The sequence below is a fragment of the Pan troglodytes genome, chromosome 4, assembly GCF_028858775.2.
Source record: "Pan troglodytes isolate AG18354 chromosome 4, NHGRI_mPanTro3-v2.0_pri, whole genome shotgun sequence".
Classification (NCBI taxonomy): domain Eukaryota; kingdom Metazoa; phylum Chordata; class Mammalia; order Primates; family Hominidae; genus Pan; species Pan troglodytes.
This window is the reverse complement of record NC_072402.2, coordinates 143,667,283-143,695,235: the sequence shown is the minus strand read 5'-3', so window position 1 is coordinate 143,695,235 and position 27,953 is coordinate 143,667,283. Positions and strand designations below refer to the sequence as shown.

Below are 27,953 nucleotides of genomic sequence, written 5' to 3'. Positions count from 1 at the left end.
AACCCTGTCTGTACCAAAAATACAAAAATTAGCCGGGCGTGGTGGGGCGTGTCTGTGATCTCAGCTACTTGAGAGCCTGAAGCAGGAGAATCACTTGAATCCAGGAGGTGGAGGTTGCAGCGAGCTGAGATGGTGCCACTGCACTCCAGCTTGGGCAACAGAGCAAGACTCTGTCAAAAAAAAAAAGAAAGAAAGAAAGGAAGGAAGGAAAAGAAGGGAAAGAAGAAAGAAAGAGAAAGAAGAAAGAAAGAAAAGAAAAGAAAGAAGGAAGGGAGGAAGGAAGGAAGGAAAAGAAAGAAGAAAGAAAAAGAAAGAAAAAAAGAAAAGAAGGAAGAAAAGAAAGAAAGAAAGAGGCCGGGCACGGTGGCTTACACCTGTAATCCCAGCACTTTGGGAGGCCGAGGTGGGTAGATCACGAGGTCAGGAGATCGAGACCATCCTGTCTAACACGGTGAAACCCCGTCTCTACTAAAAATACAAAAAATTAGCCGGGCGCGGTGGCGGGCGCCTGTAGTCCCAACTACTGGGGAGGCTGAGGCAGGAGAATGGCATGAACCCGGGAGGCGGAGTTTGCAGTGAGCTGAGATTGCGCCACTGCACTCCAGCCTGGGCGATAGAGCGAGACTCCATCTCAAAAAAGAAAAAAAAAGAAAAAAGAAAGAAAGAAAGAAAGAAAAACTATTAAGGGAAACTCCAAGAAATCAAAGAGCTGGGGCTGAGGGACAGGGTTGCAGAAAGTTACCTGATGCCATTTAATTCCGGTCTCTGTCTCCAAGGGACTTGGAAACCAGTTATAAATGATGATGGGAGGAATTTGGGTGTCTAATCAGCCTGACAGGAGAGTAATTTTTTATATTAAAACAAACTTTCTTGTGCAATAGTTTAAATGTACTGTGTTCCATCTGTTTTCAATATGGGTATGATACCTTCCAGTATAAAATTTTTCATCCCTCACTCAGCTAATCCGAATCCCTTCATTCTTTGGAACTCTTACTTATTGGGACAAGAGGAAGGTTTTGTTATTGTTATTGTTTAAATAAAATGAGGTGGAGTCTCACTATATTGCCCAGGCTGATCTTGAACCCTGGGCACAAGAGATCCTTTGGCCTTGGCCTCCCAAAGTCCTGGCTGGCCAAGGGGAAGGTTTATGTGAGAAACTACAACTACCTCTATAAATGTATAGTTATTCATCCATCCATCCATCCATCCATCCATCCAGTATTTATTTTGTGCAAGCTATTAAAAAAAAGTGGAATAAGGCTGGGTGTGGTGGCTTGTACCTGTAATCCCAGCACTTTGGGAGGCCGAGGTGGGCGGATTATGAGGTCAGCAGATCGAGACCATCCAGGCGAACACAGTGAAACTCCATCTCTACTAAAAATACAAAAAATTAGCCGGGTGTGGTGGCGGCTGCATGTAGTCCCAGCTACTCGGGTGGCTGAGACAGGAGAATGGTGTGAACCCAGGAGGCAGAGCTTGCAGTGAGCCAAGATTGCGCCACTGCACTCCAGCCTGGGTGACAGAGCGAGACTCCGTCTCTAAACAAAAAAAAAAAAAAAAAAAAGTGGAATAATACAGTGATTGCCCTTAAAGAACTCTGAATTCAGAAGGAGAAACAGATAAGAAATAGATGCCATTAAAGGGAGATAGGTGTTACAATGGAGGAGGTATGAAGTCCTAAGGGGGTCTTGACTCAGACAGCTCCTTCACTTCTTCCTTCTCTTGCTCCCTTACTCTCTTTAAGAATTTTCTGAGCTTTTAATCTGGTGGAGGAGTGGGAGAGGAAGGACGGCCTAAGGCAAAACCATGCATACATAAGATATAGAAGGGGAGGATGAGGTAGGTGCCAGGGAAGTCCTGCTGCAGGAACTGAAGAGGGGGACAGAATCAGAGACCAACTGAGAAGATTTTCCAAAGAGGCAGCGTTTGAGCCCAACACTAATAACTGTGGACAGGATTTTGAGAGATTGGTTTGTCGAGTAGTGAAGAGGTTGGATAAAAACTCAAAGGGTTAAGAGAATTAATAAGGCATTGGGAAGTACTTTGAATTTTGGTTTCTTTTTGCTTTTAACACTCATGTGTAAAATGTTTGTAATCCTAAAAATGCACTTAGGACTTAAATGTTTTCTTACTGAGATATTTGTCGCACAGGATCTCTTCCTTTTGTGAGCCATCTCTCCTTTACTCCCTGGTAGTTTTGCTCAGGCCATGTGGTGCAGGATGGCTGATTCTGCCCAGACCTCTGGCTTTAGGGGTGGCCACATGACCGAGGTCCAACCAATCAGACTATTCCTTATACCTTTGGTACAGCAATTGCTCTGAGATGCATGCAGAACCCCAGGTAAGCTAATTGGAGTCTCCTTGGCAAAGCCGTCATGAAAAACACCCATAATTTCTCTAAGATTAAGAGCTTAAAGAATGATGTAGGCTTTGGCTGTCAGTATGTCACTCCTGGAAAGAACTTGCCTGGGAATGAAGAAAGCGGTAGGTAGAGCTGAGAGATGATGAAAGATAAAGAATCCAGGTGACTGTGAGCCCATGGATCCTGCTGGGTCTGAGGTCTAGCCTCCAAATCCCCATGAAACTAACTCTCCTGCTTTTTTATTTCTTAAGCCAGTTGGAAGAGGAATTTTGCAAATTACAACTGAAAAGGTCTTCCTACAATAGAGCAGATAAACTGTATTGACAGAAGGGAAATAATTTTCCTGGATAAGTTAGTCTGATCAGTATTAATAAAAATCCATGCCTCAGGCTCACATCTGCCCTGATCAACTTATCTTTCTTGCTGAATTGATGGCCTCTATTCACGACTTCAGTTAAAATGATAAAACACCACTGTGGTTATAGACATGGCCAGGTGGCTGCCCAGACTACTGTTTTTCAGATCAATCCTTTTAACAACTATTCACCATGATTATGTCCTGTATTTTAGGCATTTGGGTCCTTTCATCCCAAAGAATCCTGAAATCGTTTCCTATCTGTGCCAAGAATCCTATGAGTGTTAGTCATTTTATTCATATCTGAAATATTATCTCTCTCCTCAGCTCTCTCCCTTCCCTCAGGACAGAAAGAAACAGTGGTTCTTAGAGAAGAGAAATGTTAAAGAATGTACCTTCCCGAGAAGGAAGAAAATTCGAATTAGTCACCACATTCTCATTTCTATTACCAAATAAGGGAGATTGTCATAAGTGACAACTGAAGATGACCCCTCAGAACTTTCCCCCACTACAAACTCTTTGAAGTTGACATGAGGCAAAAAAAAAAAAAAAAAAAAAAAGGAGGATGCAGGAATGCAGCAGCTCCTGAAAAAATCCCACTGTCTTCAAGAACGTTATCAATTTGCCCTCTTTATTTTATCTCCATGGGCAACTTTTCAAGAGTCAAGGCTGGGTGGTGTTCACTGTAGGAGTATGTGTTAGCAAAACTAGTTTCAGCATATGTATAAAAAATTTCCATCAGCTGCTTGCTGCTATCAGATATCACACTACCTGTGAAAGCTCTTTGAGGAATTGCATTTTAACTTCCTGCTCTGTTTTTCAATGAAACTGAGATTTCTATTTGCTAGCTGTCTTGCCTGTTGGGTTCTTTTTGATCCCAGTTTTGACCCTGCTAATGTGTCTTTATGTGCCAATAGCAATTTTACATCCTGTTAATATTCTTCCTAGGTAAGAATCTCATTTTCTAACTCTGTAGACTTCCATGGGTAAAAATGCCAAGTTTCCATTTTTCAGAAATATTATATCCTTTTCCACCCACCACAGAAAGAAATTAGACAGCCATAGGAGTTAAACACAAGTGAGGCAGGTCAGCCTACCCCTTTTAAACAAAAGTTCAGGGAAGAAATATTTCAGACACTAGGAAACCAGGGGGCACAGCACTTTAGTTCCATCTTAGTTTTGTCAGTATTAGATACAAAGGAGTCTTAGGACTTAGAATCAGGCCTTTTTTGGAAAGCTTCTGGATCATTTAAGTCCAAAATATGTTGATTAAGGGCCAGGCATTGAACTACATGATATTGAAAGAAACTTTCCTTCTTTTCTAGGCCGGTAGAGCTTCTTTTCTGGGCTGGTGGAGTATGTAAGTCTGAGCTATCTGTTGCAATAGTTTTTTGCAGTAAATATTTGTGATTCTTTTGAATGTCCCACATCTGAATCCCTTTTCCATGTTTGGGAATTCATCCAGCTTATAAGTTTAGGTAGGTGGCAGAACTTGCTTCAAAATTTACAAGTTGAACAGCTGGGCATGGTGGCACATTCCTATAGTCTCAGCTACTCAGGAGGCTGAGGCAGGAGGTTTGATTCAGCCCAGGAGCTGGAGGCTGCAGCAAGCAATGATCACTACTGCACTTCAGCCTGGGTGACAGAATGAGACCCTGTCTCTAAAACAAAATTAAATACATACATACATACATACATACATGCATACATACATACATGCCCAGAAAAGTTGAAAATGCTGGCTTTAATAGCGTTGCTTTCAGCCAGGGATCTAGGTTTTGTTAATTACATGTACCTGACTTGAATTTTGAATTGGGAGTTAGTGACCCAAAGAGAGGACCTGGGAAGACTCCTCTCCACCTCCGTGTGATGCTGGTGGAGGCTAAAGCAGGTTGACCTCCAACTACAGCAATAGAAGGGGGACAAAGGCAGACCTGGAAGTCACACTTAGTCATTTGGGGCATTGTTCCTGCAAGGTGGCCTCAAACCAGTCCTTCAGCCCTCCTAGAGGTTCTGTGAACAACCTAATATTCTTTTCATTATCCTGCCTCTGCTGATATATATATATATATATATATACACACACACACATATATATACACACACATATACACACACACACACACATATATATATATATATATAGCAGTAGATTTTATTGTTTGCAACTAAGAAGGCTGGGGATCTAAGTCATGGAGAGTGCCCTTTGCAAATGGAGAGAATGAGGTCAATTCATATAAACAAGGGGAGTTAAGGCAGAGGGGGGTGAATCTGCCAGAGCTATCTGGGTCCTTATAGGCTCTTAGTCTGGCTCTTACTCTAAATTTTCCAGCCTATGAGCTATCAAATACCCAGTTTTGTTTGAGTTAGTTTGAGGTGGTTTCTGTCACTTGCAACTAAAAGAGTTCTGGCAAACACAGATGAAAGCAAATTAATATTACGTATCAGGAGTCTCAAGAATGTTCATCCCTTTGACCTGATCATCATTTTTCTATTCTTTGGAAATAATTAAAAATGTTAAAAAACAAAACCAAAATAATTGATGGGATTGGGCAAATGGTTGCATAAAAAGTGCCTTTAGATGACAATATCCACAAAGCTGGAGGTACTTGCTGCCAATTCCATGGTCGCCTTTTTCATCCCTTTCATGTTACCTTTTGGAGACATTTTCATTGCTGTCTTAGTTTTATTCTGTGTCTCTCTGGACAGCTTTTCCCTGCTTCTCTACCTGGAGTCTTTGGAAACTGCTTTTTGAGGCTCAAAATGGCCATAAACTGTGAGACCATGTAAATGCTTATTTGCTTTTCAGACCAAATTGCTGTTGAGCGCCAGAGGTCTGAAAGTGCCCTAAACAGGCCACGTTGTAAAACACCACACATGATCTTGGATGTGTTCGTGTTTCCAGTGGAATTCTTTATGCTGCAGCCTGGTGTGGAGGCTTCTGACCCAAGCCCAGCAAACTGATTACAATGGCCCGGGCAAGAAGCAAAGCAGTTTGGTGAAATATGAAGTGCATGGACCGAGAGTCAGGAAACATGGAGTTTGGTCCTTGTGTGTGTTCCTTGCAAACTGGGTGACCTTGGAAAGTTCCATTTTTCTCGTTAGGCCTACGCTGCACATTTGTATAAGAAGACATCGGACCAGATGTGTTTTATGGCCCTTTAAATCTCTCAGCACCTATGTTTTATGATTCCTTATACGGAGGCATTTTAAAAGAAAACCTGTGATAAACTTGGTTTAGGAGTGCCTTTGCTGTAATACCCAATCCAGATCAGGCCTCAAGCAGAGTCATGAGAAGAATTTGCTTGAATGCATTCCCCTGGGATGAAAACCTGTCACTGAGTGCTTAGAGCTGAGTCCCCTGAACCAACTCCTAAGAATATTGACCTGACTGCACCTCAATTCTGCTCCCAGCTGGGGCCATTCAGGGAGGTGGTCTGAGTTGACTCTGGAACAACTAATGATTCAGCCTTTGTTACGGTTTTACAGAGGAGGAAACTGAGGCTCCAAGAGTTCTAGTGACATCGAGCATGTGACAGACCTGGATTCAAACACAGGTTTTTTTGTTTTCTTTTGTTTTTTTGTGTTTTTTTTGAGATGGAGTTTTGCTCTTGTTGCCCAGGCTGGAGTGCAGTGGCATGGTCTTGGCTCACTGCAACCTCCGCCTCCTGGGTTCAAGTGATTCTCCTGCCTCAGCCTCCCAAGTAGCTGGGATTACAGGCATGCGCCACCATGCCTAGCTAATTTTTGTATTTTTGGTAGAGACGGGGTTTCACCATGTTGGCCAGGCTGGTCTCAAACTCCTGCCCTAAAATGATCTGCCCACCTTGGCCTCTCAAAGTATTGGGATTACAGGCGTGAGCCGCTGTGCCTGGCTGGTCTTTTGGTTTTAATGCCTGTGATGTTTCCCCTGCCTGAAAACATCCTGCAGGTGAACATTGTTGAAGTGAACAGTGAGGTGCTCATTCAGAGAAGGTGACATTAGGCAGACCCCCACTCCACGTTTTTTTTAATGTTATAGTATAGCACCTTCAGAGCATTAGCTTTGGCCAAATCCAGGTTTGTCTCTTGCTCTCTGTGTGCCTTTGAGCAGGTTAATCTTTCTGAGCCTCAGTGTCCTTATCTGTAAAATGGGAATAGAGATAATAGTACCCACCTCACATAGGGGCTGCAATAGTTAAACAGAAGTGCTTAGCATGCTGGGTTTTCAATAAGGTTAGCGATAGGTAAAGGGTTCAATGTGCATGTCCAATCTGCAGCAAGTTCTACTGCAAATTTACTCTTCCACTTTCAATTTACTCTTAAATTCATCCGCTTCTCTGCATTACGGCTACTATTTTAGTCCAGGCCACCCACCCAGAAGACCAGAATTGGTCTTCTACTGTCATTATTGTTTGCAGAAATTCATTTCCCGCACAGGAGCCAAAGTAGGGTTTTTTTGTTTGCTTGTTTGTTTTTAGATATTAACAATATTTTGTAATTCAAGATCAATGCAATATCTGTTGAAAGTAACAACTTTGGTATTTAGGGAATAAATTTTATAAAATGATTGTTTCTAAAATTAGTTTGGTTTGGTATATCATGTTGCTCTGTAAAGGACTTTTATGAAACAGCTGTTATATAAAAGAATTGACTGTCTCAAAAGAAAAAGACAGCCAAAGCTTTCTTAATCAACTTAATTTCATTTGATTAACTCATACAACAAAACTTCTATCTTTGCTGCCTGATAGTTATGAAGAGGAGACATGAGTTGCTACAGTTTATAAACTTCTATCTTTGCTGCCTGATAGTTATGAAGAGGAGACATGAGTTGCTACAGTTTATACCAATTCTAGCACAACCTTCTTCTCCAGTAAGATCTGGAGCAGGAATAACCCAATCTTTTGTTTGAGAGCGGATATACTGAAGCCATCTGAAGTAAGCTCTGTCACATTTCCTTGTCTTTAACTCCCAAATTACCTAGGTAACTTATTTCTTTCTTCCTTCCTTGCCCCTTCACAATCCTTTCTTTACAGAAGTAACCTCTAGATTTGTGGTCTTGATCCTTCCCCTTCTACAAGCTTTTTATGGATTATTCCCATCACTTCTTTCCTTTTAATTTAACAGTAGCATATGTCTATAATTTCTATATCTTAACCCCTTTGCTTCTTCCCCTCTACCTAGAAACATGCTTAGACACTAAAGCAAAAGATGGCCAGGCGCAGTGTCTCACGCCTGTAATCCCAGCACTTTGGGGGGCTAAGGCAGGTGGATCACTTGAGGTCAGGAGTTTGAGACCAGCCTGGCCAACATGGTGAAATCCTGTCTCTACTAAAAATACAAAAATTAGCTGGGTGTGGTGGTGCACACCTGTAATCCCAGCTACTCGGAGGACTGAGGCAGGAGAATTGCTTGAACCTGGGAGGTGGAGGTTGCAGCGAGCTGAGATTGGGCCACTGCAGTCAGGCCTGGGTGACAGTCTTGCTCTGTCTCAAAAATAAAAAAATAAATAAAAATAAAAAAGCAAAAGAATGCTTTCTGTCAATCCTGTTACATCTTGAACTGCTATTTAGTGACTATTCTTCCAGCTTTCTCTATGATATCTATACCCTTGCTACTCTGGGCGTGGTTCGAGGACCAGCAGCAAAGGCATTACCTGAGAACTTATGAGAAATTCAGACTCCCAGATCTGCTGAATCAGAATGTACATTTTTAACAGGGTCCTCAGCTAATTTATTAAATTTTGGGAAGTTCTGGTCTATTCCATGCATGCTTCCACACTCCTTTATCTTAACTTACCCTTTTGGAATCTGGCCTCAATTTTCTCCCTATCCTGTCTCCCAAAGATAAACTTTATTCCAAGTTATAAAGTTTGAATGGCCTTTTTATCAGACTACAGCTTCCTTGATCTCCCCGTAACTAAACCTACCCTGTGTTTCTTTCCAATTCTCTTCTTTTAGACTATATGATATGATCACACAAAGTAACATTTTATATGACATTGAATTATAGACATGTATGGCTGACCATATATGCTTATGTTCATCTATGGTAGATAAAACATAGCTCTGCATGGTCAGGTACCTCAATCCTTAATGCCCTTCCAACAGGACAAAGACAGCGAGAGTGGGAAAATTTTGCTCTACTTCTCTGACAAGTTTTGGTACTGGAAGCTCATTTTATGTTCTTCCCACCTTTCTAATACCCTGATCTTCCTTTTTCTCTTCAACTTTTATTTTAGATTCCTGTCCATGTGCAGGTTTGTTACCTGAGTATATTGTGGGATGCTGAGGTTTAGGGCACGAATGATCCTGTCACCCAGGTACTGAGCATAGTACCCAATAGATAGTTTTTCAATCCTTATCCCCCTCTTTTCCTTCCCCACCTAGTAGTCCCCAGTGTCTATTGTTGCCATCTTTATGACCACGAGTACCCAATGTTTAGCTCCCACTTACAGGTGAGAACGTGCAGTATTTGGTTTTCGGTTCCTGGAATAATTCACTTAGGATGATGGCCTCCAGCTGCATCTATGTTACTGCAAAGGACATGATTTTGTTCCCCAACTGAAAATCAGGTCAGTTTTTGAACTGAAAATCAGGTCAGGTTATTCCCTGCTTTAATCTTTCTCATTATATCTAGTACCCAACCCCCTTCGTTACTGATATAGTTTGTATATTTGTCCCCACCCACATCTAGTGTTGAATCATAATCACCAGTACTGGAGGTGGGACCTAGTGGGAGGTGACTGGATCACGGGGGTGGATTTCTTATGAATGGTTTAGCACCATCCCTTGGTGCTGTCCTCATGAGATCCAATCATTTAAAAGTGTGTGGCACTTCCCCCCACCTCTGGTCATTTAAAAGTGTGTGGCAACTCCCCGACCCTCTCCTCTCCACTCTCTCCCTCTCTCTCTCTCTTGCTCCTTGCTCCTGCTTTCACTATGTGACATGTCTGTTCCTACTTTGCCTTCTGCCATGATTGTAAGCTTCCTGAGGTCTCCCCAAAGCTGATGTTGGAGCTATGCTGCCTGGACAGCCTGCAGAACCATGAGCCAATTAAACCTCTTTTCTTATAAATTATCCATTCTCTAAATGTAAAACCCCAAACTATAAAAATCCTGGAAGACAACCTAGGTAATACCATCCTGGAACGTAGGAATGGGCAAAGATTTCATGACAAAGATGCTAAAAGCAATTGCAACGAAAGCAAAAATTGACAAATGGAATCTAATTAAACTTAAGAGCTTCTGCACAGCAAAGGAAACTGTCAACAGAGTAAACAGACAACCTACAGAATGGGAGAAAATATTTGTAAACTATGCATCTGACAAAGGTCTAATATTTGGCATCTATAAGGAACTTAAATTTATAAGAGAAAAACAAACAACCCTATTAAAAAGTGGGCAAGGAACATGAACAGACACTTTTCAAAAGATGACATAATGCATCCAACAAGCATATGAAAGAAGCTCAATATCGCTGATCATTAGAGAAATGCAAATCAAAACCACAATGAGATACCATCTCACACTAGTCAGAAGAGCTATTATCAAAAAGTCAAAAAATAACAGATGCTTGCGAGGTTGTGGAGAAAAGGGAATCCTTATACACTGTTGGTGGGAGTGTAAATGAGTTCAACCATTGTGGAAAGCCATATGGCGATTCCTCAAAGAGCTAAAAGCAGAACTACCATTCCACTCAGTAATCCCATGACTGGGTATATACCCAGAGAAATATAAAGCATCTACCACAAAGACACATGCACATGAATGTTCATTGCAGCACTGTTCACCATAGCAAAGGCATAGAATCAATCTAAATGCCCATCAATGACAGATTGGATAAAGAAAATGTGATAGATATACACCGTGAAATACTATGCAACCATAAAAAGAATGAGATCATGTCTTTTGAGGGAACATGGATGGAGCTGAAGGCCACTGTCCTTAGCAAACTAATGCAGGAACAAAAAACCAAATACGGCATGTTCTCACTTTTAAGTGGGAGCTAAATGATGAGAACACATGGACACAAAGAAGGGAACAAAAGACACTGGGGTCTACTCGAAGGTGGAGGATAGGAGGAGGGAGAGGAGCAGAAAAAGTAACTTTTGGGTACTAGGCTTAATTCCTGGGTGATGAAATAACCTGTACAACAAACCCCTGTGACATGTGTTTACCTGTATAACAAACCTTCACACGTACCCCTGAACCTAAAATAAAAGTTAAACAAGTAAATAAATTACCCAGTCTCAGGTATTTATAGCAATGCAAGAATGGCCTAACACAATTACCATGGTTTCTTTGTCCCTCTGCATCTTCCCCTGCAGCTTATCTCATGCCACTCGCCTCAGTGCTTACCACCCCTCAGCCACGTGGGTTTTCTCTCAGTTTCCAGAACTCAGATCTTGCCAAGTCCTCTCCACTCTCTGAGAACAGGGTCAGGATGTTCTCCCTCATTGGAACCCACTTCCCTGCCTTCCTCTCATCCTCCAGGTATCAGCATAAATGCCTCCCTTAGAGAGGTCTTTTTTTGACCACCCTAATAAAATATCTTTCCTTTTATCTTCCATTTCTTACCCTTGTCTATATTTAGTTTATATAGCAGACACATTGCAATTTGCAATTATTTTTATTATTTGTGTGTGTGTGTGTATGTGTGTGTGTGTGTGTGGGTGTGTGTGTGTGTGACAGAGAGAGAGAGAGAGAGAGACTGTTGGTGTTCTGCCTATATTTCTTCAGAGCCTTTACCATTTCTGTGCAATTCAGCTTCACTTCCAATAGCTGGCACCTATGATTTTGTTGAATGCCTTCTATTGAGCTTCTAGAATGTACTTTGCCTTTGGGGGCAGCTCTTAACCAATGACTGACAGGTATGAGGGTATAAATAACCCAGATCTCTCATCTCTTGGCCAGCATAGTTCTAAGGTCTGGGTTTTATACTGTTTCTCAGAGTTTCCTCAAAAGACTAAGCTTTATTGCCCACTGCAGTAGCTGGCCTCATAACACAGCCTTCTTGGCCGCCCTCTCTTCCCTATATGATGCCATCACTCCCCTGCCAATGTCCTTACGCCTCCCAGATAATCTATAAGCATTCAATCCTCATCTCAGGATCTGCTTCTGAGGGGAACCCAGCTAAGATTACAAACATTTTTGTTCCTTTTATCTATCCCATTAGAGTATACATTACACGTCTGTCTTGTTCATGGTTATATCCTAGAGCTTAGTTTAGTGTCTGACACATAGTGAGCACTCAATATACATTTGTGTAGTCAGTGAATATTAGTGGTTATTATTATTGAAATGTAGAATTTCTTCCTTTCACTGAGTTATGTTACACCAGTAGCTTACCATATCCCCACAGAATGTGAGATGTGCCCGGCAGAACTTAGAGGAACAAAAGTTGTTTTTTTTTCTATAGTGCTGTTAAAAGTAGCACTACTATTAAGATATTGTTTTATCAAGGTTTGTTATGGTTAGAGGCTCTTTATGAGAAGGAATCCCAAGAAAGATTCTCTAGGATTGTGGCAATTCTTCCTGGTATGACCTGAAACCCCAGCATATGGATACTTTAGAGATGTTTTAGGCAACAAAACCCCATTATGCTTATTTACAGGTGGTTTAAAGAGAGCAACTGAACCCTGGACCGGGGACCCTCAGTAGAATAAGATGGATACTTATGCAGAGAGAGTGGCAATAATAATATTAAATAATAACAAAAATAATTAACATGTGCTAAGTGCATTTATGGGCCAGTCCTCAAATGTATTTGTTAATCTCAGAACCAATGTAGGTGGTAGGTTACACATTATTCCCATTCTTGATTAAGAGATTGGGGCTCAGGGAGGTTGACTTATCCAAAGCCATACAGCTATCAAAAGGTAGAACTGAGATTTGAAACTAGCTATTATAACTTCAGAGCCCCTGTTCTTACCTAGTGCTCTATCTTGTCCCCCGGGTTAGGAATACTTAAAACCAGTTCAATAGGAGAACTAAGCGAAGTAGTCCAGCCCGGAGAAAATAAGACTGAAAATAAGGTGTTAAAATAAGATGCAACCTTCCTGAGTTGCCTTCAAAGAGTGGCAGATGCCCATGGAAGAGTGGGCAGATGTGTTTCATGTGGCGTAATTTCAGAGAGACTTTTCTAATATTGCTGTTCAGAGGTGGAGGAAATAGTATGTGCCTCAGACACAGAAAACTTCCCCAAACTGGAGATTCAAATGGACTGGTTGTGTGGGCCTCTCAGTGGGAAGTCAGTGAGAGGACTGAAGCATAGGAGGGGTGGCTTGGAGGACCTTCAAGATGTCTTGCAGATGCGAGATTTTAGAATGCAAAGGAATTAGAAGACTCACTGAGTCCCTACGTATGTGGCTGGTACTATGTAGTTTCAGAGAACCAAGATGTAAACTGGTAACATGACTTGGGAGAAATTTACTAATGCCATGTTAATAAACAAAAAAGATATGTGCTATGCATACTGTTTGCATGAGGGAGGCAGAGCTACTGTGCTGCGAGGTGAGCCAGCATAAGTGACAGTCAAGAATGTGTGCTTAGAGTCAGTCTACATGGGTAGCTTGCCCAAAGTACTCCTGAGCCTCTTATCTGTAAACAAGTGTTGCTCTGTAGATTAAATAAGCTTTTGCGGGTAAAGGATTTAGCACAGGCTCTTGAAGATGGTAAGCATTAAAAAATGTTAGCCATCTTTCTGAAAACTTTTAAATTTATAATTTTTTCTTAAAAACATAAATGCAAAGATTTCCATATCTTCTGCATACTCTATAAAATATGAAAAGAGAAAATTCTAAATTTGGGTTGCTGGAATATTGAGACTCAGAGAATTTGAAACTTTTTCCATAACCATAGTAAGGCTAAGATTTATTAAGTACTCAGATACATTTCATGTCACATGGTTGGTTTTCAGCTAAGACAGGATTGGAAGCAGAGTTTCCTGAATTTCAGGCTCTATTTTTCCTCACCTACAATGAACTATTTTGCCTGTGCACATAATGGGTTTCTGTTAGGAATGAAATATATTTTGTCCTGAATCTGTTTACATTTCAGGAAAAGCAGATCAGTTCTGGACCAGAGCTTGTCATATTCGAGATAAAATCTCTCTTCCAAATATCCCTCCCTTGCACATTTGATTTCTGATTGGCTTCCCTCCCTTTTCTCCTCCTTCTTCTCCGGTTTTTATTTCTATTGTCCATATCACATGTGTACCTTTTCTGCCTTTTTTCTTCTCTAGCTCCCTCTTTTCTCTCACTGAATTTCCCCTTCTCCTGTTTCCCTCTCTATTTACCTACACTGATTTTTATTACTTACATTCTTAAATTTCTGACCAAGAAGTACCCAGTGAAGACACAGCATATAATTAACATGGAGTTAGATTGGCTAGGGATTAAATCATGCTCCAGAAGCTCATCAACAACATTAGAATGGTAATGTTGGTGCCAAAGGATTCAACCAGCAATGGCAGCTAGTGCAGGGCTCCATGAGGTTGCAAAAGGGAACAACATACCGGTCTTCGTCACCTTGGTTAGAACCCAGCCCTTGGATTCAGGCAGACCTGGTTCAAGTTCTGACTCTGCACTTCCTGAGAGTTTCCTCATCTGTAAAGTGGGAAAATACCACAGACCTCCAAGGACAGTTGAGAGGATTAAAGAAGACATGTTTCTTTGGCTCAGTTCTGGGCACATGGTGTGAGCTACATGATGGTAGTAGTTATGAAGGTGATGATTAGCAACTATATCCACCTCTTCTTTGGCTCCTTTCTTTCCTGGTCCCTCCCTCCATGCCCAATCAGTGAGAATAATCATTCCACTTGGTTGTGTTGGCTTGATTCTCCAGGCTTTGGGATAGCAACTGGAATGGGAAGGTAGGAATCCCAGGAATATCTCAGCTACAAAACTTTATGTTGTGAAAAAAATCTTAGTGTTTGAAAAGCTGCAGAAAACAAGAACAAAACAATAAAAAGAAATATGTTTAACTGCAAATTATTTTTCTTTCGAATACAAAGAGAAGTAAAAGAGGGAGATGGTAAATGTTTCTTTTTCCCCTGTTAAAATGCAGCCTCCTGCATCCTGGATCCTTTTTAATCACCTCTCAATAGGAAAAGAACACTGCTGTCTTCTTCCATTCTCTCCCTCTATTCCTCTTTCCCTTATGCATCAAACCAATCTACTCGGCTTTCTCTCAGCTGTGGGAATTCACCACTCCGAGGAGAAATTTGGAATCCAGAAGATTACCTCTCCTGCTTCTCCAGAGAGCTGGGAAGGGAAGTTTTCTCTTCTGCCCCTCCATTTCTCTGCCATTCCTGTTTATTAAGCAAAAGTCCCAGATAAGATTTACTGCCACTTTGCCTTTCTCATATCCAGGCAGCTCGTTAATATCACAGACGAACACCTTTCCTGAACACAGCCCTGCAGAGTTCTATTCCTGCTCTGTGCCCTGTGATTCTGCCGTATCGCCTTGGCAACCAATTAAAATACTTTAATGTGTACAGCGATATCATTTTTAATTCTGCAAAAACCAGGGCGACCTGCTCAGAAGGCTTTGGCATGCCAGTCAGTTGGTGTTCTCCTTGGTATCTGGCTGCATTCTGGTTTGACTTCTTTTTTCACCTCCCAATTACCTCCGAATCCCCTGCAAGCACCTACGTGTCATTCCTAACACACCTGGCCTCAAGTCAAGCAACACCCTCATCAACAAGGCAGGGGCTGGAAGAGATCCTGGGGACAAAATGGCTGATATGTCTCCTTTCGTTTAGCCTCAAGGGAAGATACCAGGAGCTCAGCCACGAGGCTGGCTAATCTAACCGCAGTTTCTTGCAATATGGCAAACATTATGCATTCAATAATTAAGTATTTAATGAATGCTGATTGCATTTCAGGCCCTGTGTTCGGTACAAAGGAGGACAAGACACCTCCTTACCCATGGAGCTTATAGTCTAGTAGAAAAGAGACATGAACAGACAGCACTGTACAGTCTGATACATGCTGTGGAGGCTGGAGGATAGCACTGGAGACTGGGAACCTGCGGAGGAACCTAAGACCAACCTGGGTTTAGGACAGAGGGCTGACTTCTGGAGGAACAGAGGCTACACTGGTACCTGAGGGTGGGTTGCCATCAGCCACATGGCGAGTTTCCCAAGTAGCTGGACAGTTTTATTCCTGCCTTCTCTAACACTGGCAGTTTGTCTGATGTCCTCAGCTAGGTGGTCTTCTTCAGACACCCTGGGATTATTTGCCTTATTTCTCCTGTCTCCAGGCTAATGTTTTCCTAATAGGCTTTCAGGAAAGGGTGACAGTGAATGATCCATGTTCTCTTACATCTACTCTTGGTCCCTCTATGCTGCGCATGCAAGTGGCACCTGAGAGGCACATTTTCCAAAGCGAGCGGTGTTGGGGCCATGAGGCCAGGACTCACCACCCAACTTATGTGCCCTGCAATGCATTCTGAGGTTTGCAATCCTCAGTGTCATGGGTTTCTGTTGATGCCTAGTTTTAAAAAGTACAACCTCAAAATCTTCCCTAAACATTCCCACAACTAGAGGGATGATAAATTTTGATGTGTAATCATATTTTCCTATTTTGTTTTATTAATATTTACACTTACAGAACACAAACCTCTTGTATAAAGTGGAGATACCAGTAGCACCATTCTCAGTGGGTTGTATGTAGAGCTAAATGAGATTCTGTAGGTAGAGCCCAGTGAATGACACATAGTAAGTCCTCCATACATCTACTCTGTTTGTAGAGTTGACCAGTTCTTCATCTGTGCTCTCGTAACACATGTGAACACCCTTTATTTTAAGATTTATTAACTGCATCATGCATAATAAGTAAGATGCAGTTAATAAATCTTAAAATAACTTGAAAATAAAGTTTAAGTGGTATGTGGTTTACATAAAGGACCACAAGCTATTTGGTAATATTTTAAGTAGTATGTGGTTTACATAAAAGACCACAAGCTATTGAGGACATGGATCCTGTCTCTCTCACTTTTGGAGTCCAAGCAAAGGGACTTTACCCATCAAAGACATCTTATATGTGTCTGTTGAACAAGTGAGACCTGGGAAATATTAATAATAACAATGCCTGACATTGATTGCCACTGAGCTTACTATGAGTCAGGCCCTGTGCTATGAGCTTTATAAGAATTATCTTGATATATCCTTCAAGTGATGCCATGATTTTTATTAACCCCATGTCTATAGCACAGGGAAATAGCAGTCCAACTGTGGTGGGCATGATAGCATGTGAAAAGAGAAACCTACCTGGAGGAGTACAAGCAGATAGCTAATCATACTGGGAGCTTATTTGGTGCCAGGCCCTGTGCTAAGCACTTTATAGGCATCATCTCATTAAATCCTCCCAATAACCATATGAGGTGAGCCTTACTATTTCTATTTCATAGTAACAATGATCAGAGTCACTAAGTAACTTGCCCAGAAACACACAGGCAGTACTCATGAATGGACAGCATTATCTTGTAAACATTAAGTAAACATTATCTTGTTTACTTGTATCATCAGATGTCTAAGGTCAGAAGCAGCAGAAAATTGGAATACATATTTTAAAAATAATACTAAATACCTATTCCTATTATTCAGAAATAATTTAAATATATATAATTTTATTTTAAATATATATATATATGGGAGAGGACAGAATGGGAAGTTATTGTTCAATGGGTACAGAGTTTCAGCATGGGGTGATGAAAAAGTTCTGAAGATGGATAGTGGTGACACTTGCATAACAAGATCAATGTACTTAATGCTGCTGAACTGAACACTTAGCAAAGGCTAACATGATAGATTTTATGTTATGTGTATTTTACCACAATAAAAAATATAATTGTTGAAAAAACTGATAAAATTAGGGCTTTGGCAGCACAAGTACAGGGGCCATGTTTCTACTGGAAACACTGTCTTCCCTTCATATTGGAGGCCAGGTCAGTTCAACTCATAAACTCAGTGGCAAATTCTTTCAGAGCCTCTTCCTTTCTGCCACTGGTATCCCTATGACTAAGTGTCAGTTAAGATGAAGTGTTTCTCTCAAGATCAAAGAGCACATGAAATTTGTGGTGTATGATGTAAGAGTTTAGTCATATGCAGAGTGGCACTGCCTATCTTCTTAGGGTTAGCGACTCATGAGCTAAGAGATCTTGAAGCTGGCCCACTGTATTTTCCCGAGAATGATGTTCATCACCCAAAAAGGTATTTAATAAGGTGATTCACAGCAAGAATGTTTCAGTCACCACATGACTTTATGCCTAATATAGTGTGCCACTTGTTTCTCAAATAGCTCTGTAATGGCTCAATTCATAAAGGGTTCATTTCTGCATAATGAGGAGTTATTTCATGATCCCATGAGGTCTACCACAGGCATGATTGTGTTTATTTATTTACTCTTCCATTAAAAAAAATTCCTAATATGGGCCAAGCTGTAGGCTGGGTGCTCTGAGCACAGTATTCAGAGATAAGATGAGTTGCCTGTTTTGTTTGTACTCGGAAAAAAGATCGAATAAATGACAGAGATCTGAGATGAACTCAGCTACTATTTGAGTCCTGGAGTCTGAGCTCATGAGTGTCCCTGGTGTGAGCTTTCAAGACAGAGCCTGGTACATAGCAGGCACTTAGGAACAGTTTGTTGAATGCTCTGGCTTCTGAGCTGGGGATCTGGAGCAGTGTGACCCTGGGGACTTGCACAGATGCAGGAAGCAGCTCATGGTGAACAGATTTATCTTTCCCTGCTCATGTTATATCACTTGCTTTGGATGTTCTTGCTGGTGTTCATGTGTGCTAGGGGTTTCAGGTAACCTGACCATTTCAGTGGAAAAGACTGGCTTTGTCTGCCAAGGACATGGAGACTGCTCCTCAGTTACCCAGTAAGCTCGGTCACCTGCTTGGAGTAGAGATAACTTCTTGTTTGGCTGCACTGAATCCAAGAAGTTGCTGTAGATACAGCTGATAGTCCTCACAATGGCAGGCAACAAGTCTGGCATGAGGGCCGCTGGAGAGACTTTATTACAGAGAATGCTTGACATGCGTCTTCCTGGTGGTATCTAGTCACCCTGATAGGAAGGCAAGTATCTAGTCACTCTGCCTCTCCTCTATCTGTTTCCTTCCCTTCTCTTTCAGCTTCAATTCTCATTCAAGATATCCCTGCCCTATCCTGCCTTTTCTAGGTCCACATGCCCAGAACAGACCCTGCCTTTTCTTCCCTTGACCATACACTTCCTGACTTTTAAAACATCTTTTTGTTTTTCTAGGAAGTTTCTTTTTATCAATCAAGCTTCATTTTGTTCAAACTGAATTGCCTTGCCACCTGATATTTTCATAAACCATCATTTCTTGAGTCTAAGAATTCTTTGTCTTAATCAAGTTTATTGGGTTATAATTTACATACAAAAATGTACCCAGTTTAAGTGTCTACTTTGATGTTTTCGTAAAACTATATACCATTGCATAAAACATTTTCATTATCCAAAAAATCACTATAGTTTATGGTTTTGTCTTTTCTACAATTTTACATAAGTGGAATAAGACAGTATGTACTCTTTGGTAAGACACTTCTTTTTTCACATCTTAACATTTCTAAAATTGGATGCATCCTACAGTGAGCATGTAACATAGTAGTGTTTCTCTTTCCCTCTAAGAACTATAACTAAATAGACAATACATCTTATAATGAATACCTTAAAATCAATATCAATATCCCTAATTTTGATACATGTATGTCTCTATATATGTATGTTTGTATACAGGTATACTGACTAGTTGGTTTACCAATTAGTCTTGACTGGTTTCTGCACTGAGGAGGTGAGAATCTTTGCTTTGCTGTGCAGGTTACCATAGTGCCTATAGCTGAAAACTGGTAGGAACTAAATAAATACTGCAGAGGGTGGCAATAGTGAGTTTCCAACAGTTTCCTAAAAATATCTTTTGCATTATGACTGAGCATGTGAACTCTGAGACAGCGTTTCTCAAATTTTGTTCCATGGACAATTAATATTACTAAGAGGCTAATACAAGAAAAGGGAGAAGAAAGGGGTGTCAGTGCCATAGAAATTTGGGAAATGTTTCTTATTAAGCTCTCACTTAGAAATTTACAATTCATTAGCATGCTAAAACGTGCAAAAAGTCCTGCAGCAAAGGGAAAATGTTTAGTTTTACTTTAATCTCAGGTTTGTTTGACCCTGGCACTTTGTGGCACACCCATTACAGAATTCACCATGTGAAAGGCTGGTCTAAAGTACAAGCATGAATAAATAGAAGGAGAAAGAAAGGGAGAGTCAGGTGTGGTGTGTGCCTGTAGTTGTAGCTGCTCAGGAAGCTGAGGCAGGAGGATTGCTTGAGCCCAGGAGTTCGAGGCTGCAGCAAGCTATAATTGGGCCACTGCACTGCACTGCACTGTGATGGAATGAGACCCTGTCTCTAAAGCATATATATATATATATATTTTTTTTTTTTTTTTTTTTTTTTTTTTTTTAAAGGGAAAAGAAATTGAGTTAAGTTGTCCAGGTTGAGTATCCCTTGGGACCAGAAGAGTTTCAGATTTCAGATTTTTTTTGGATTTTGGAATATTTGCAGAATACATACTAGTTGAGCATCCCAAATTGAAAAATCTAAAATCTGAAATTCAAGATGCTTTGATGAACACTTCCTTTGAGCCTCATGTCAGCACTCAAAAAGTGTTGGATTTTGGAGCATTTCGGATGTCAGATTTTCAAATTAGGGCTGCACAACCTATATCTGAGCTGGTCCCAGCTAAGCCAAAGTGATGTAACAGTGCTGGCAATGGGCCAGATGAGGATGCTCTTCAAGAGTCAAGGGCTGAATAGGCACTTTTCTTCTCTCCTGAGTCTTTTTATAGCATGAACGGACAGGTGGGCAGGCAACTTTTCCTAAGGGGAAATGAAACAACACAAAAACATGTCCCTAATGCACGCGGCAGATAACTGAGGTTGAGTAAGAAAAACCTTATGCCCCACCCATTGCCTCAGAGCTTAGGCCATCCTGTGGGGAGTGAGCTGTTTATTGGGTTTGTCCACTGCTTGACCAGACACCTTTAACTGATAAAACAAAAACAAAAACAAAAACAAAAAACTGAAGTAGGTAATGGAATGGCTGTCTACAACACAGAGGAACCCACTGCAGGGATTACCCTGATGACTTAAGTGATAGTGAAGTTTTTCTCAGAAATAGCATTGATCCAATACACATAGAAATGAAAGGAAATCAGAGTGGGTCAGGTGAATATCAGGCAGAGACTAAAAGAAATGTGCAAGAACTTACTTTCCTTTCTTAAAATATTGTCATACAGTAAAATCAACTTTTTTCTCTTGGCATTTATTTCTATAAATTTTAACACATACATAGTTTCATTTAATTACTACCACAGTCAGGATATGTAACAGTTCTATCACCTCATTCTGCCCCTTTTTGGTCCCATCCTCCCCCAGTCCATAACCCCTGGCTACCACTGACCTATTTCTCATCACTACAGTTTTGTCTTTTTGAGAACTCCCTTTCCTTTTGCAGTATTCTTTGGTTCCCTTTTTTTTTTTTTTTTTAATGGGGATCCCTGCATGTTTCTGTGTGTGTGCAAAGAACTCTAGTGCCAGCTGACTTTCTCTTCCATTGTTACTCTTTTGTTATTTACTGTTGCTAACATTTATTAGCTTCTGTTATATGCCAGGCACTTGTGCTAAGCTCTTTATATATATTATATATATGTATATAATTTTAATCTCATTTTAATCATTTTAATCTCACAATAGCTGTATGATATAAGTATGCCTTTATTATTCCCATTATATAAATCTAGAAACTGAGGATCAGAGAGGTTAAGTGACTTGCCTAAGGCCACACAGCTAACAAACAATTGAATCCTGGCACAAATACAGCCCACTTCACCATAAATCCTTAATTGCTACAGTAAGCAATAAAAGAGAGGAGACTAACTAGAAAAGAGGTGCACTGAGAGAGATTGAAGGCAGTGCCAGTGTGGGGCCATGTGGTTATTAAAAATGTTTGTAAATATGTGTGAAGCTGGAGAACCATCTGGGTCTCTTGACTTCTCAACCTTAGCCCCTACCTTTATGTCTTCCTCCACCTGCTACATATGGTCCTTGCTGTCCCAGATGGCACCTATCTGCTGTTTTCAGGGGCCTGGGAAGATTTTAATCCCCTTGCAAATTTAGCAAAAACCCCACTGTCTATATCACAGCTCTATTACAGGACACAACCTCTGAGACTCAGGAAAGGGGCTGGTCCACCTTCTGGTTTCTACCCAACCTCATTCCCTGATGTGTTTTCTGACCTCATTTTTTTTCCCCATCAGTTGCTTGCAACACCAGCTGAAAAGTTTCTAGGACAAAGCCACCTGGTCTGTGTGCTGGAGGTGGCAGGTGTGTTCTTGCTGATAAGGGGCAAGTAAGACAGAAATGTGTGTGATTGGCATGATGCTAGCAATGTAGGGAGAAAGTCCATCCCTACAGAACCCATGGCAATATTTGTGTTGGGGAATAGAGTGAGAAGCAGGAAAAAACGAAAGAAAAAAATGTTAATGAAGAATTGATGATGCGGAGGAAGTAGACCAGGTTCTTGCCCTGTGTATGGTTTTCCTTTGAAGGTGCTGTTTGGGGAAAGTGAAGTTAGTTAGGGAGTTTTCTCCTAGAATGGATCATAGTGCCTTAAGGGTTCTGGAAGTGAGCTGCGAAGCCAGCACATGCTGGGAAGAATCACACATCTGAATCATGGCCACGGATCATGTGGAGGCAAACAAAACAATGCAAAAATCAGGGTACCAAGGACCGTCTCTGGATGGCACTTGCTTAATAAGGGGCTGAAAGGGTGTGTGTAATTTAGAGTAGACAGTATTGAGTCACTTCAACAACAACCACAGCTAACATTTACTGAGCACTTAATATGAGCCAGTCTCTGTGCTAAGAGCTAAGTGACATGAATCATCTCACTTATTTCTCACAACAACCCTCTGAGGTAGGTACTACCATTATCTCCAATTTACAGATGGGGAATTGGAGGACCTGAGGTTTAAGTGACTCACCCAAAGTGCACAACTGTTGAGGGGCAGAGTCAGGATTTGAATCTGGGTATTTCTCAAACCCAAGTCCACAGATTCATAACTTCTCTGCTTTACCACATATCCTAAATCAGAAATATTACTAAAGTGTAGCAGAATGAGGAAGAAGAGAGATCAGCTATTCAGGAACCTACAATCCTTTTGAAGGCTTGCCAAGTTCCTTTGCTTTAACTGTATTAGGGAAGGAATAAGAAGAACCAGTGGAATTTGCACCACCAGGACCTCTTCCTGGAGGAGTCTGGTGATCTTGCCTGTTGGTTTGAAATAAATGCACACTGCAGAAACCTACAGCTGTTTCTCAAGTTTTCTTTTTACACAATCATCTAGGGAGGGTTTTAGACATGTAGGCACAATAGGCAATTTTTTTCTCTCTATGGGCTGGCACCATGAGGTGTGACTATTGGTTCCACCCTAGAACACTGGTTGGCACAGGAAGCATCAGGCCACTTTGAGCCAACAAAAAGAGCTTGATGAGCTTGTTTTTTAGATGAGTCTAGGTGAGCAGAACAGACTTTGGGCTTCAAAAGCTCATGGACAGAAAGTTAAACGAACTCTTTCAGGGTGCCAGGTTATCGGCAAGTCCTTTGAAAGAGGTGTTTTACAAAACGGTGCCCTGTGACAACAGGTTATTTATGCTCTCTGGGCGGAGTACTTTATACTTAGTATGATCCTGGCCTGAGCTCATCATAGAATCAAGTTCAATAATAATACCTATTACACTCTCCTGCAAGGGCTGTAACTCCTTCTACATTTTGTAGCATGCCTCATGTGTGGCAGGGCACAATAAACAGTCAATAATAATGTTCACTGTGATAATGATCTTCCAAATGTCTTTCATCTAAGGCTCTCAAAGTGTTTTGGAGATACTAATTAGTTAAACCTCACAGTAGCTGTCTGTTTTTATAAAAGACATCTTCCCATTTTACAGAATTTTAAATTGAGACCCAGCAAACATAAGTGGCTTGCCCAAAGTCCTATAGCATGTCTAAATGAATCTTAATGATGATGCTTTGCATTTACATAGCAGATGTTTTCTAAGGCAGTAAAAGTATGTTGCAAAGATAATTTTCACGCTATCCTGGAGGAAGGTGGGTAGCAAGTAGCTTTTGACTAGATTGGCTGAACTGTGGCAGAGAGGGCAAGGAACTCAGGAGGATTTGACTGAGGATGTAAGTCTATTCCTCTGACTCTCTAAACAGACTGTGGCATCCAGACAACCCTCAGTTCTCTTAACTGTGGGATGCATGGTTGCTTTCATGGTTGCAAAAAAGATAGGTAATATTTTTGGGAGCAGAGGCACGTTGCAGAACAGCAGCCATATTGACATCCAGAAATAGGTTTGTTCATATCCCCATTGAGGAAGGCAAAAGGGATGAGAGGAGTCACTTCAAGAAAGGATAGTTAGGACATAAAGGAATTGGGAAGTGGGGGTGCCAGCTCTGCTCTCTTGCAGAGCATCTTTCTAGCCCAGGTCCTGCCTGAACACAGGAGCCCTTGAGTTTCAGCCTCGCGACGGGACTTGGTCCAGAGCAGCTTGGAGGGTGGGCACAGACGATAGTCTGATGTTATAAGTCCCTGCAAAAGAATTCCAGAGAGACCCAGTATCTTAATGGCTGTCTCTTATGTACAACCAGCTCTCACCTCAATTCCCTGTGCCAGAAGGGCCCTGGGAATCCTCTGTAGTTCAAAAACTTGGTAGCTGTGGATCCATTCATCGCTACCTGTCCTTTGCAACACAGTCACATTGAGAAAGATGTAAACCACAACAAAAATATTCCAAGCTGATAAGGGAACTGCCTCCTCCCAGTGTGACACCGTTTCCTGAGTAAGTGATGATACTCCGCTGAAAGGCAGGTCAGACTTCTGCAAGGTGGGGAAGGGAAGAGATTGCTAGGTCTTAGGAATTCAAGGGGGATTTGCTGACCCAGAGATAGAGCTCTTTTCTCTACAAACAAGGCATGTTTGAGAACAATTTGCTTCCCCACCGCTACTCTGCCATTTCCAGACCTGTGGATTCTGATTGATGACTAGACCAGGGGTAGTGGAGGGACTTAAAAAGAGTTCCAAACCCTTTTCTGGAATGTGTCACTTACAAGCACAATGGCAATAAAAAGCCTACAGTGAAGAAATCAAGAGTGTACAGTGAAAAAATGTCCTGCTTCTTCCCACCCTCACTGTTGAATGTTTACACATGCCCCATGGGTGGTTTAAAGATGCAGTGAACCCAGGAAGTGGTAGCTCTTAGAAGGAAAATTTCGGAAAGTTGTTCCAAATGCGTATCACAAGCCACTCCTCACTCCTGAGTAAGGAAGCAGTCCTGCAAGACCCTCCCACACGTTATTCCTCTTCAGAGCAGGGAGATGTGGGACACTGCTGCCAGCATTTAGACTCTAACGCTTGCTCTAGGTAAGACTTCAAGGAATGTAGCTTTGATTTTCTAAGTATGCCAATGGCCCAAGCCACAGCTTTCCGTGTCCACTTTTTTACACTGACTCCAGGGGTGACAGTGCAAATAATTCTGCTGGACTCACAAGGACCATGTCCTTCTTTCCAGATGTGCCCTTACACATTATCCCACAACAACGTTCATAGCCAGGTCAGATGAAGTCCTCGGGGTGTGCTTTCAGCGCTGGACAGAGCGATTCCCATTATCCAAACATGAAAAGCATTAATCTCCTGTGAGGCGTAACTGGGTCTGTTTGGTTTTTTAATTGCAGCCCCTGCTGTGTATCTTCTCTGTATTTCATTCATTTTGCAAAATGAGACACATCTGCAGAGCTCCTATACACAGCTGAAGTACTTCACAGCCCAGCCTTTGCTATCAATCAGTCCACCCACATAGATGCTTCCCTCCTGCACTAACTCCCGCGTCAAGTATCTTGATAGCTTGGAACAGATTATGAATGAGTATTGCCATAATAGCACTTTATGACTAGGGGTGGGAAGATGGATTTGGGTAAAATTCAAACAAAACCTGACATTTGGAAATTTCTGAGAGATCTCAAAAGCAACAAGCAGTTGGATTTGTTTTCTCTCTTTTGTTTCTCCCCACCCTCCGTGCATTTCCCAGGCACTAGTTTGGCCTCAGAACAGCAGAAGTGAAACACCAAAAATATAATCTAAAAGGCTTTCCTTGTTCTACTACTTTCTGGACGAGAGGAAAGGAGAACCTAGGAAGCTTTAATAGTTCTAAAGAGAATTCTTAGATGGATTAGATAGGCTCAGGTTTTCACTGTATTTGAGTAAAATGATCACTGCCCACAGAAACTTATCACTGGGAAATCAACAGCGGCACTCTGGAATGTAACTAAAAGAAGATAATCTCTAGCTCCTTGTATACACAAATCCAACCTCTATGTGGACATGATATTAGCAAATAAGATCTCTCTTACCCCATCCATGTGGATTCTGACATTAGGCACTAGCCGGAAAGGACTGGCCTGCAGACGTCTGGGGTTGGTCCTGCTTTTCCTGCCATCCTGCAAGGTCATCGTGCCAGGCCTGCGGAAGGAGCCCCCTCTCCCGGAGCTCTGCCCTGAGCGCACTCCATCCAGAAGGCGCACGAGCAGCAGGTTGGCCGGCAGCGCCTCAATGTTGGAAAACACAGGCGTCCTGCATTCGGGGCACCGCAGCTCTTTGTGGGCCTTGAAAACCCTCTGTAGACATGGTTTGCAGAAGGTGTGCTGGCAAGGGAGGACTTTGGCTGTGACATCGAGCTTCTCAAAGCACACAGGGCACTCCAGAAGATCAAGTAACGTCAAATCATCCATTTTATTTCAAAACTCCAGTTCCCACCTGGAGGAGCAGCGTCCACATGGTAGGGTCAGTTGAGCCACGGGGGCAGAGCTGGTCTCTTGAGAACGTCAGAATTTTTGCCTGCTTGAAGGAGGGAGAGGAGAGAAAAAAAATGTGACTGCTCCGAGAGGTATATCCCACCTACATTGAGGCAGTGTCTCATAAGGCAGTTTGCAAGTACTTTGTTCCGGCACCCAAGTTTCAAATGACTCATTCTGATTCAATGCTAGCAGGTATAAGACTCAACTCGTGCTTGCTGTGAGGATCAGAGGGAACATTCAGCACAAGACTGACTGCTTATTGCCTATGTGGACAGGAAAGCAGGGAAATAAACTGGCCTGCTGAAGTGGCCCCCCAACCCCTCTCTACCAGCCAGGGCGGGAAGAGGTCCTTTACCCCCTGCCCGGGGAAAGCTCCTGGACAGTCTCAATTCTTACAACAAAGCCCCCTTCGAACGCAATTTCTGTGAAGCTATCCCCTCCTCCTCCTTCCCCTAAATCTAAATGTATCTATTATCTGCACCACATGCAGATTAGTTTAGGTGGGTAAGTTTATCTGAATCTCATGCAGATGTAGAATTATTTCCTTCACAATATACCTTCCCACATGATTCTAGCAATGTACAAGAAAAATTTCCACTAGAAACCCATTTCCAAAAATTGTTTTGCCTTAACCACAGGTCAGGGTGCTTGGAAGCTTTGTTTCTTTTCTTTTTTCATCTTTTTTTTTTTTTTTCTCTCCTCATCCCGATTACCTTAGGCTCAGAGACAATATTCCTCCCACAAGGTAAAGTAGTGCAGCTTGTTTAGTTACTTTGACATTGTTCTCAATTTCAAATGAAGCAGATAGGAATTCTGGATTGTGGTCACGACCTGTAAAAACCGTACTGGGGCAGCATATACAGGTAGGGGTCGTGTGTGTGTGTGTGTGCTCTGAAAACAGTACTTGTTCCAGAAACAAGTTAGTTTCCTTTTGGATGTATGAAAAGAAGCCTCCAGTTTAGAAAAGTCTGGAAGAAGTCAGCTGTCCCTCACAAGTGCCAGGGCTTCGGTAAGCACCGATCCCAGAGGTTTGGCGAGAAGGCCAGTGGCCCCACTAGCGACTAGTAAGCAGGACAGACACGACGCGAGAATGAGCGATGGCGCCTCGCCTTCCTAAGCCTCCTCTCCAAAGATGTCAGCGCGGCAGCGGGCTGGGGAGGCGTGTGGGGGCCACTAACCTTGTGCGTGTAACTTCTGCTGAGTTCAGCTCAGCCCCCTCCTCCGCGCAGCAGGGGTGCGCTGCGCCCTCCAACCGGCTTCCTTTCCTCCAAGCGCCGCTGCTGCCACTGCTTTGAAAACTTTAACCACTCAGTC

General features: G+C 41.9%; 1 protein-coding gene across 4 annotated transcripts in view; it reads right to left on the bottom strand.

Moving 5' to 3' along the window:
• The window catches only part of SH3RF2 (SH3 domain containing ring finger 2), a 126,062-nt gene extending 98,109 nt beyond the window's left edge, over nt 1-27,953 (bottom strand). For 2 of the 4 annotated variants that reach the window (XM_016953989.3, XM_009449883.4), the window contains exons 1-2: nt 27,818-27,953; nt 26,196-26,682 (exon numbers count right to left, since the gene is read on the bottom strand). In XM_016953989.3, the coding sequence (XP_016809478.2) occupies nt 26,196-26,573 (378 nt within the window). In that variant the 5' untranslated portion in view covers nt 26,574-26,682; nt 27,818-27,953. The remainder of the gene's footprint in view (nt 1-26,195; nt 26,683-27,817) is intronic. The other 2 variants (XM_016953993.3, XM_016953990.3) reach the window with 2 other exon arrangements.